This window comes from Salmo salar, chromosome ssa04 (assembly GCF_905237065.1).
Source record: "Salmo salar chromosome ssa04, Ssal_v3.1, whole genome shotgun sequence".
Lineage (NCBI taxonomy): Eukaryota > Metazoa > Chordata > Actinopteri > Salmoniformes > Salmonidae > Salmo > Salmo salar.
Genome location: NC_059445.1, coordinates 36,176,874 through 36,188,760, shown reverse-complemented (window position 1 = coordinate 36,188,760; position 11,887 = coordinate 36,176,874). Strand labels below are relative to the sequence as shown.

Genomic DNA, 11,887 nt, shown 5'->3' with positions numbered 1-11,887 from the left:
AATCTAGCCAGAATATTACTGTTTTCAGCACCTGAATATCTTTTGCCAGGTTCAGTACTGACAGCACTGTATTTTGTCATTCGCCGGACTCAAAATGATGTCTACTGCGTCATAGTTAAGAATTCGATGAATGTATTTTTCCTTATGTTTCTTCAATGGTGTTGTTGCAGGGGAGGAACGAAAAGACGCGTCATTTCACTCCTATGATGTTGAAAAAGGCGTAGACCACAAGTTTAATGACGTCTTACATACCCAATAAAATATCCCAATGGGTGTGGCCAACATTGAACGATAGTCCCCTTCTGCAATCAAAACTGTACTTTCCAGATCACGTTGTGGTACCTAAAACATTTTTTCGGCGTATTCGCCCTTTGTGACAATGTCGGCAGATTATGAAGAGAGGTAAAGAGCCCAGCAATTTTTTTATTATAAACAGTTATACGTTGATATGATAACACTGTCAGTCCAGCAATTCCGTGATTTTTTCCCCCCGTTATAAAATGCAGCATGCAATTTTATCTAGCTTGCGTTAGCGATTTCCTTGTGCTGTCGTTTTAGTGCAACGTTAGCAACTGTAAACTAGCTTCTTGTAGTCTGGTTGGAGTTGCTAGCCATGTCTCTAACGCCAAGCCGTTTTGCACATTTTATCACGTTATAACATGTTAACTAGCTTGTTAGCGAATATTGTGCCATGAATTGTAAACACTGATTTGCTGGTCAGCTCACGAATTGACTGACTTTGCAGGCGAGCTGCTAATCGGTTAATTAAAATAGTTAGCTACCTAACGTTAGCTATAATTTGGCAGGCGAACACCAGAGGTTGCGGGAAAATGGTGGCCTGTCTCACCACCAGCAAGCCCCGCAACCGTGCACAAATTATGTTCTGCCCCAGTGAGTGTCTTTAGTCATGTTTAGCTACGTTAGCTAACGGACCCTAATTTGCTAGATAATTGAGTGTCTAACGTTACATTTCTTAGCTACCCCAAATGTTTTATGTTACGTTATGTGTACGAGCTTGTACAAAATGGAAGGATTTGCTATCTGATTGACTGTTGCTAGTATTTATCTAATTCCAGCTAAATGAGTATGGTTATCCCTGCTGAATGTGTAGTAGTGCCGTTTTGCTAGCTAGCTTCTAGTAGTAGGCTAGGCGTTTAATCACAGGGTTTAAATGTCCACTAACGTTAGCGCCTAGCCAGCGAACCCCCACCAATTTTGTTATCCACAATGACCACTCGTACTGTTCTCTTCAAAACCTCTGTCTGAACACAATAAACTGTATGGGCGTGTTTAAATCGTCTGCATTGGGAAGACGTGAGCAAATGTATCAGAAAACACGTTTCGATCCACAGAGTAAAGTCATAAAAAAACACAAGTGTGATGGAAACAGGAAGTGTTGGTACAATGTTATAAATGTCAACAGACTACCAATATTTTGTGTCTGTAAAATGTATCGTGTGACGAATTGCGGTGGAAACGTTTTCTTTCACAATTGTTGCTAGAATAACCATGTGTAGGTACATTTCAGGGGTTATGGTTCTGTCACTGTGTACGGTTACATGCACACAATGAGATTATTGTGGATAGTCGGATTAATATAATATTTCGATTAAAACGTGTACATGCTTTGCAAGAACGATTTCCCTAATAATCATATTTACATGGACGCATCTTTTCAGATGTTCATGATGGATGCCGGTGCAAATAAACGTTCTACCACAGCGACCATGCTATTTTTGGGAAGCATATTTGATTGAGTTTAGACATAAAGTTTGCATGTGAAAACTACTCTAACATGCTGTCTAGACGGGGCGTGCGTGTGCCATCGCGCGCATGTTGAGTTTGTCCATCCACACCAGACGCGATCAGGACACACTGGTTGAAATATCAAAACGAACTCCGAACAAACTATATTAATTTGGGGACAGGTCGAAAGGCATTAAACATTCATGGCAATTTAGCTAGCTTGCTGTTGCTAGCTAATTTGACCTGGGATATAAACATTGGGTTGTTATTTTACCTGAAATGCACCAAGTCCTCTACTCGACAATAAATCCACAGATAAAAGGGTAAACCAAGTTAGTTTCTAGTAATCGCTCCTCCTTCAGTCTTCTTTGGACTTCATATGGCGGTTGGCAACAAACTTTAATGTGCATTACCACCCAACTGGACTTGAGTGTGGACCTCAGTAAATATTTCAATCACCCATGTGCTCATCAAAACCAATAAGGAGATGGGAGGGGCAGGACTTGCAGCGCATGAAGCTTCACAAATAGAACAAAGTTCTATTGTAGTGCCTGGCAACGCGGATGCTCGTTGATGCGGAGCAGTTTGGATGCAATGATTGAATAACATGTATGTGTACATTTATTTTGCAACACGCGCACATAACGTGAGTGGTGTGGTCTTACATCATAAATTGGGTGTTTCTCAAAATGCATATTACTGTGCTACAAGCATGCAAATTGGAGCACTGGAGGGTTGGAGTATGAGTCCAAATCAAAATGGGCGAAACGGAGCACGGAGGGTAGTTCTCGAATGCATACTCAGTTTGTACATATTTTGAAGCTTGCATCGATGCACGTTTCAACGGAAAGTATGCAAAGAATTATGACGCAACCAAGCAAAAAACAAGGCAAAATTTATTGAAATCAATGGGGCCATTATTTGAGCTGAAGCGAGATCAAATATACTCTGACTAAGGAATGAAATGTTGCCTATTCACATCTCATATGATGCCGGTAGGGCTTACCCCAATTAGTCGACTGGTAATCCATTGTTTGGCTGTTGGTCGACTGAGATTGTTTTAGTTGAGCTGTAATATATATTTGACTTGTTAGAGCATTTTTTCCCTCATCAATCTACACAATACCCCATAATGACAAAATGAAAACAGGTTAAGAAATTTTAGCCAATTTATTTAAAAAAATCTGATATCAAATTTTACATAAGTATTCAGACACTTTACTCGGTACTTTGTTGAACCACCTTTGGCATCGATTACAGCCATGATGCTACAAGCTTGGCACACCTGTATTTGGGGAGTTTCTCCCATTCTTCTCTGCAGATCCTCTCAAGCTCCGTCAGGTTGGATGGGGAGCGTTGCTGCACAGCTATTTTCAGGTCTCTCCAGAGATGTTTGATCGTGTTCAAGTCCGGGCTCTGGCTGGGCCACTCAAGGATACTCAGAGACTTGTCCCGAAGCCATTCCTGCATTGCCTTGGCTGTGTGCTTAAGGTTGTTGTCCTGTAGGAAGGTGAACCTTTGCCCCAGTCTGAGGTCATGTCTCTGTACTTCGCTCCGTTCGTTGTTCCCTCGATCCTGACTAGTCTCCCAGTCCCTGCCGCTCAAAAACATCCCCACAGCATGATGCTGCCACCACCATGCTTCACCGTATGGATGGTGGCAGGGTTCCTCCAGATGTGACACTTGGCTTTCAGGCCAACGAGTACAATCTTGGTTTCATCAGACCAGAGAATCCTTTACTTTTTCATATTTTGTTATGTTACAGCCTTATTAAAAAATGAATTACATAACATTTTGTCACGTTCGTGAAAATGGACGGACCAAGGCGCAGTGTGATTAAAGTTCCACATCATTTATTTAGGCGAAACTTCTACAAAACAATAAACCAACAACAAAACGTGAAAGTAGTGGATGCCGTGCCAGGACTGGGCACCAGCGCAGAGGAGGGCTCCGGCCATGGAGCTGGGTTGGAGGCCGTGCCTGGACTGGGCACCGGCGCAGAGGAAGGCTCCGACCATGGAGCTGGGTTGGACGCCGTGCGTGGACTGGGCACTGGCGCAGAGGTAGGCTCTGGCCTTGGAGTGGGACTGGACGCCGTGCCTGGACTGGGCACCGGTGCAGAGGAAAGCTCCTGCATTGGAGCGGGACTGGACGCCGTGCCTGGACTGGGCACCGGTGCAGAGGAAGGCTCCGGCCATGGAGTGGGACTGGAGGCCATGGCACTGGCGCAGGAAGCTCCAGGCCGTGGACCGTCACTGGAAGCTCTGGACCGTTGACCATCACTGGAAGCTCCGGGCCGTTGACCGTCACTGGAAGCTCCGGACCGTTGACCGTTACTGGAAGCTCCGGGCCGTTGACCGTTACTGGAAGCTCCGGGCCGTTGACCGTCACTGGAGGCTCCGGACTGTGAACCGTCGCTGGAAGCTCTGGACTGTGAACCGTTGCTGGAAGCTCTGGACCGTACACACGCACTGGTGGACGAGTGCGGGGAGCCGGCACAGGATGTACCGGGCTGGGGAGGCGCACTGGAGGCCTAGTGCGTGGAGCCGGCACAGGTTGCACCGGACTGATGACACGCTCTTCAGGGCGAGTGCGGGGAGCAGGCACAGGACGTACCGGACTGGGGAGGCGCACTGGAGGTCTGGTGCTTGGAGCCAGCACAGGTGGCACCGGACTGTTGACACGCACTTCAGGAAGGGTGCGGGGAGCTGGCACAGGACTCACCAGACTGCTGACAGGCTCTTCAGGTCGAATGCCGTGGAGAACACACCAACATAACATTTCTCTCCTCTTTCTCTCCCCCAACTTCTCCATCGCCTCCCTGACGGTCTGTGGCTCTTCAGGACGAGTGCGGGGAGCTGGCACAGATGGCACCGGACTGAGAAGGCTCACTGGAGGCCTGGTGCGTGGAGCCGGCGCAAATGGCACCGGACTGGTGTCACGCTCTTCAGCACGCCTGCGCTGCAGCATACTCCTAGCCTACATAATTCTCCGATATCCCTCCTCACACTGCTCCATCGACTCCCAGGCGGGCTCTGGCTCTCTCCTTGGCTCGGCCGACCACCCCTCGTGCCCCCCCCAAAAAAAATCTTGGGGTTTCTGTGGCCACAGTCCCCGGTGTCGTCGCTGTCCTTCCTGAGTCATCTGCGACACCCGCCAAGGAAGGGTCTCGTGTCCTCCCATGATTTCTTCCCAGGTCCAAAACTCCTTTACCTCTGTCACACGCTGCTTGGTGGGATATTCTGTCACGCTCGTGAAAATGGACGGACCAAGGCGCAGTGTGATTAGAGTTCCACATCATTTAGTTAAGTGAAACTTCTACAAAACAATAAACCAACAACGAAACGTGAAAGTAGTGGTGCTACATGCACATACACAAAACAATATCTCACAAATGCAGGTGGGAACAGGGACACCTTAAGTATGATCCCCAATTAGAGACAACGATAATCTGCCTCTAATTGGGAACCATACTCAAACCCAAACATAGAAATATATCAACTAGAACACCCCCTAGTCACGCCCTGACCTACAACACCATAGAGAACCAATGGCTCTCTATGGTCAGGACGTGACACATTTCCTCATCAATTTATACACAATACCCCAAAATGACAAAGTGAAAGCCGTTTTTAGATTTTTTTGCACATTTAGAATTAAAAATAAATTGAAATACCTTATTTACATAAGTATTCAGACTCTTTGCTATGATACTCGAAATTGAGGTCAGGTGCATCCTGTTTCCATTGATCATCCTTGAGATGTTTCTACAACTTGATTGGAGTCCACCTATGGTAAATTCTATTTATTGGTCATGATTTGGAAAGGCACACACCTGTCTATGTAAGGTCCCACAGTTGACAGTGCATATCAGAGCAAAAAACCAAGCCATGAGGTCGAAGAAATTGTCCGTAGAGCTCCGAGACAGAATTGTGTCGAGTCACAGATCTGGGGAAGGGTACCAAAACATTTCTGCAGCATTGAAGGGCCCCAAGAACACAGTGGCCTCCATAATTCTGAAATGGAAGAAGTTTGGAACCACCAAGAGTCTTCCTAGAGCTGGCCACCCGGCCAAGCTGAGCAATCGGGGTAGAAGGGCCTTGGTCAGGGAGGTGACCAAGAACCCGATGGTCACTCTTGACAGAGCTCTAGAGTTCCTCTGTGGAGATGGGAGAACCTTCCAGAAGGACAACCATCTCTGCAGCACTCCACCAATCAGGCCTTTATGGTAGAGTGGCTAGACAGAAGTCACTTCTCAGTAAAAGGCACATGACAGCCCGCTTGGAGTTTGCCAAAAGGCACCTAAAGACTCTTAGAACATGAGAAACAAGAATCTCTCTTTTGATGAAACCAAGATTGAACTCTTTGGGCTGAATGCTAAGCGTTACGTCTGGAGGAAACCTGGCACCATCCCTACTGTGAAGCATGGTGTAGGCAGCATCATGCTGTGTGGTTGCTTTTCAGCTGCTACACTAGTCTACCAGACTAGTCAGGATTGAGGCACACAACCAAGACAACGCAGGAGTGGGTTCTGGACAAGTCTCTGAATGTCCTTGAGTGGCCCGCCAGAGCCCGGACTTGAACCTGATGGAACATCTCTGGAGAGACCTGAAAATAGCTGTGCATAATGCTCCCCTTCCAACCTGACAGACCTTGAGAGGATCTGCAAAGAAGAATGGGAGAAACTCCCCAAATACAGGTGTGCCAAGCTTGTAGCGTTTATACCCAAGAAGACTCGAAGCTGTAATCGCTGCCAAAGGTGCTTCAACAAAGTACTGAGTAGGTCTAAATACTTACTTATGTAAATGTGATATTTTTTTATATTTTTTTTAGCAAATAAATCTAAAAAACAGTTTTGTTTTGTCATTATGAGGTATTGTGTGTAGATTGATGAGGGGGAGGGAAACTATTTAATACATTTTAGAATAAGCCTGTAATGTAAAAAAAAAAAAGTGGAACAAGACAAGGGGTCTGAGTACTTTCCGAAGGCACTGTATATATGGAAAAATTCACGTTTAAAAATGTTGACCAATCGATTGGTCGAAAGTACAGACTACTTTCGGTTGAACAAGACAGCCCTATTTGCTGACTACAATATTTTAAATTGACATGTTAATAAATACCTGCTATGCTAATTTTGGCATGTTTACCTGCCCACTTATCGTAGATTGCAAGCCCATCATAATTCAATAGGGCTAACTGGCTAGCTACTACTGTTACCTAGCCAGATACCCATGAATAATTGTTAGCTAGCTATCTACCTTGCATAACATTCGTTTTAGGTCATTTTAGCTACATTATTATGATTCACATATAACTAGCTGATAGTTATGAAGTAAAACGCTTGTTTAAACTCTATTGCTGGAAGAATGTTCAGTGAATGGGTAAGGCCATAGTCAAGTCAATAGGGCTAAGTTATAGTTAGCTAGCCACGAAGAATTGGTAGCTAGCTACCCACACATTTTTTTTTTTACATCTACCTTGCTTTGTGTATATCTTGTTTTGTCTGTATTGTTGTCCTGGATAGAAGAAGGTTCAGTGAATGTGGAGGTGCAGCGTGAGGTAATACAGTAGGGGGAGTGAGAGTGCTTTTCAAATGTAATGTTTCATGCGTTCTCCACACTCGTCCTCACAAGAACGTACTCAGAACGTCCTCTGAGAATGCACTCGGAGAGTGTGGCGCACGGTGTAGCATATTGAGAAACAGCCATTCAGTTGTTCCAAACTCACTTCATTCGCGCTAAAGAGGGAGGCTCGCTCAGCTGGTGCTAGAACATGTGCAGATCAAATACACAACTGGAACTCCTATTAATCATTTGAAAGATTGCTCAGAAAAACAGGTGTTTTAATCAGTGTATGCTTACTTCGATTTTGATCAGAAGCCGAAATGTTTTATTTTCCTCTGTTACGCATTGTGCACTCAACTGACATGCATGGTTATTGCTCACACTCCGATGTTCAAATGAAGGGAATTAAGTCGTCTTTAATGCTCAAACAGCAGTGTGTAGGCAACTGTAGCAAGAGTTTACAATCTTTGCTGTAGCTGCTGGCAAAGTAATTCAAAGCCTATACTTTATCATTCAGGACGTAACTTTCCGGTGCTACTATTATTGCCATGTCGCATTGGTCCTTGATCTGAACTATATGTTATGCATCAAAGTAGCCTATTTTGCATTGATAACTCAATATAATCTCAGCAACTGCTCAAACAATAAACCAACCAATATTGGTTATTGCTTATTAGAATTCCCCCCAAAAGGTATTTTGTTTAGAAATAATAACTAATGATTCCAGGCTATTATGAAACGGTAAAACCTGCTCTTACCGTGTGCTTTTTCTCCCTCTCTGACCAAAACACAACATTCTATTTGTAGCTAATATGGGAGTGAATACATACAAACAGCATATCAAACTAGGATCATTTTGTAGGTTACACTGACAACTATACGAACATTTGCCAGGTCATATTATTTCATTATAAATCTGAGATGTGGGACGCTGAAAAGGCTAAAGCCAGCTAACTACTACTAACAAGGCAAGATGACTCTTCCTAGCTATCGCCCCCTTGTGAATAAGAGTCATGGAAACATGGATCGGCTAGGGTTTCATGTTACCAAAAGTTGCGCGTTGCTCCAAAAAACGGACTCCACCCAAACGTCACGGCGTGTATTGGTTTTTCAGCCAACAGAGCTCTTAAAGGGACATTGGTGTCTTAGAAGGGCAGTGACATACTTTGTAGGGTGTACACCCATAAAATGATAAATTCATTCAAGGTTTATAAAAAATATGCCCACTCAATAGAACATTAGGTTAGAAAAACAATAGTCCAAACCCCATGTCTCTACCATTTATGGTTAAAAAGTTAGAATATTTTTGCGAATAATAATAATAATCAGGATGTTTCCAATGGGGTAAATGCAGATGGACAAGCCCCATGTTTCAGCCTACCGGTAGGCCTATGTATTTACAGCCCTTATTTTGCATCATCACGCAAAGCCTTTTATCTGATGGAAACACACCTCTGGTGGGGAAATGCAAAAAAAATGTAATGCACATTTTCTGATATTTGTAAATTGCATGGCAACCTAGCTAGTGATACTCTATATCAGAGTTGGCGGACCTCGGTCCGGATCCGGACCGAGTGAAGGTTCTACCTGGACCTCGACACATTTCTCATAAATGATTGTTAAATTAAATAATGATGAAGCAACCCTTTTTTTCAATGTACACATACAGCGCAGCTTGGAAGGTCCCAGACAGCGCCCCATACTACTGTGTGTTGTCCAATTGCGTGCGTTATTTAAATCACTTCACGAAACTTAGCCAATCAAAGCGAATGTTTACAATGCATGTTAGGAGACTGATGTTGTCAGAGAGCGAGAGACTGCAAGAGAAGAAAACACAGAAGCGAGAGGAGGAATGTCGTGCGCAAAAGTCAGGAAAGTCGATACAGAAAATCGAGCTTTCAAAGAGGACTGGACTGACAAATATGCCTTTATCCTTCCCGCAGCGAGTGTCCAAACACTGCTTGATATGTTCAGAGACCGTGGCTCTAATAAAAAGTGCCAACGTGAAAGCTCCACTACGAGACAAAGCACAGATCTGTTGAGCAAACATATCCACAGCAGTCTGAGGTGAAGGCACGCAAAATAAACAAACTCAAAGCCCAGTATGATTGGTCCAGAGTCCTCTCCCATGCATTCACTGCCCAACAACGTGCAAATGAATGTTCACTAAAAATAGCTTGGATTTTGGGTCAACACCAAATGCCGTTTTCAGGGGCGAAAATCTGATATCAACTTTGGGGGGGACAATTACATGAAATTTTCTCAAGAGCAATTCCTGAGGGGGACACCAAAAGTAGTGCTGTAACACATAGCCTACATTGTAATATGGTAAATGTATATTGAGGAACCAAAGAAATAAGGTGTTTGCCGTACTCCTAACTACCGGTACCCAAAACTACACAACTACTCACAACAGCAATACCATTGCCTTTAACAAATCTTAGTTCAGTCACCAGTTTAAGTTGAGATTGGGGGTATCCATGGCATTTTCCAATTATGTTCCTATTTTACAAGTTAAAAAAAATGGAGAACCTTTCATAATGTTGCCAAACAAAGACTCAACAAACTTACCTGAGACTCCCTGTCTCTGCCAGTCTGTCCCTGCATATCTGTTCCCAACTCTGCTGTCTGTGTGCCATCTGTTGCCTGCTCTGCCTAATGACATAATTGTGAAACATTTCCATTAGAATTTCATTTCTTTCTTATGAACATTTTATCAACTAGTCTTTGAGATATTAGGCTACTAGGGTTCTTACTTTGCATTTTGGTGTACTGAAAAATACTCTGATGTCCGTCTTTTATTTTTCTGCCATTTTTCTACCTGGCTGGCTGGCTACACACACACACAGTGTGTAGGTTATTTACAGTAGGAGATGGGCTTCTATCATCTTATCTTTTATCATTCTATTTGGGCTTCGATCTAAAAGGTAGCTAGCAAATGTGAAACGGATTAAAATGACAAGAGTTGACGGCTGTATGAGTTCACCATTTACACAACATATGCTGCAACCTTTTGTAATTTTAATAGTTTGTTTCATACTGGCTGGCTTCCAACAATAGCTGAATTTGCAAAGCTAGCGAGCACCAATTCAGTTTCAGTGGAGTTTGCTATAATCTTTGCTACCCGGGTTAAATAAAATAAATAAATAAAAGTTCCCTTGCGACAATTTAGCTTTTGCAACGAGACCATTAAATATATTTAAGACAATGGTAGAAGAGAGTGTAGTTCTGTTCAGTTTGGACTTCAGTTTATCGCTAACCTTATCACAGGGACTTTGAAGCACTAACTTACATCATCTGCATGCTGATCTCGGAATAAATTGACGATAGCAAAGATTCCATCTTTGACGAGGCCACATAAATGGAATAGGTACTAGCTAGCTTAATAGTTCATATTTGCGCGCTAGCTCTGCATATTCAGCTAGTGTGTGTGCGCGATTGACTGGATTAACCTCACGTCAGTTATGTTCATTGAGTGCCTTTCAGACAGTGGCTACGACCCCTCTGTTACCTTGCCAGTGGATCAAACCATTGTGAGGAAAAGGGTGGGGGGGTCGCAATCTTTTGAAACTTAAAAACGCGTATTATTAATATTATTTAAATTACATAGTTATGTTTCAGTGATATATTGGGGGGGACAAATCATATTTTTCCCAGGATGGGGGGGTCGTGTCCCCCCCGTCCCCCCCGCGATTTCCGCCCCTGGCCGTTTTACTGACGGGGGAGTGGCGATGGAGTGCATGAATGCTGTTGCTGAAATTTTACTTGACGGTAAACAAAAAGACGAGCTGTGTGAAAATATGAAGAAAATCCCAATTTCACGTACAACAACAGCAAGAAAGAGTGAAATACAAACAGAGGATGTATTAACACCGCTTGATGAAGCTATTCAGAGTGCACCATGCATAGCATTAGCTGTTGATGGATCTACTGATGTGAGTGATAATGACCGGCTTCTGGTGTATGTTAGATTTTACCACACAGAGAAGAAGGAATTCTGTGAAGACCTGTTAGGTGTAACACCACTCGAGACACATACAAGAGGAAAGGACATATACATGGCCATAAAGGACATGCGAGAACGAGGGGAATAGATCTAAAACAAGTGGTCTCTATCACCTCAGACGGGGCCCCTGCCATGATAGGAAGAGAGAGAGGAGCTGTGGGGCACGGCTGAAAGAGGAAAACCCTGATCTCACAGCAATCTGTCAGAAGAGTACGCTGAAGTGATGAATACAATGATGAAACTCATTAACTTCCTCAGGGCATCCCCGTCTCATCAACATCGCCTGCTGAGAGAATTCCTGAAAGAAGTCAAGGCAAATGCAAATGACCTACTGCTGCACAACAACGTAAGATGGCTCAGTAAAGGCAGGGTGTTGAAATGCTTTATGGTCCATTCGAAAGGATATAACAGCTTTCCTAGTACAGCTCAAGAGTCAGAAGGCAACACAGTTTTCACTTTTTTTGCAAGACGAGCAAAATGGATATTGTTGCTTTTTTGGTAAACATCACATCACACCCTAATGAGCTCAACGTGAAACTACAGGGCAAGAACAATTCAGTTTGTGATT

At 43.8% G+C, this 11,887-nt stretch overlaps 1 protein-coding gene across 1 annotated transcript in view; it reads left to right on the top strand.

Moving 5' to 3' along the window:
* Positions 1-255: 255 nt before the first annotated feature.
* The window catches only part of LOC106602896 (eukaryotic initiation factor 4A-I), a 54,736-nt gene continuing 43,104 nt past the window's right edge, over positions 256-11,887 (top strand). Inside the window, exon 1 of the mRNA XM_014195878.2 lies at positions 256-402. Within this exon, the coding sequence (XP_014051353.1) occupies positions 380-402 (23 nt within the window). The 5' untranslated portion in view covers positions 256-379. The remainder of the gene's footprint in view (positions 403-11,887) is intronic.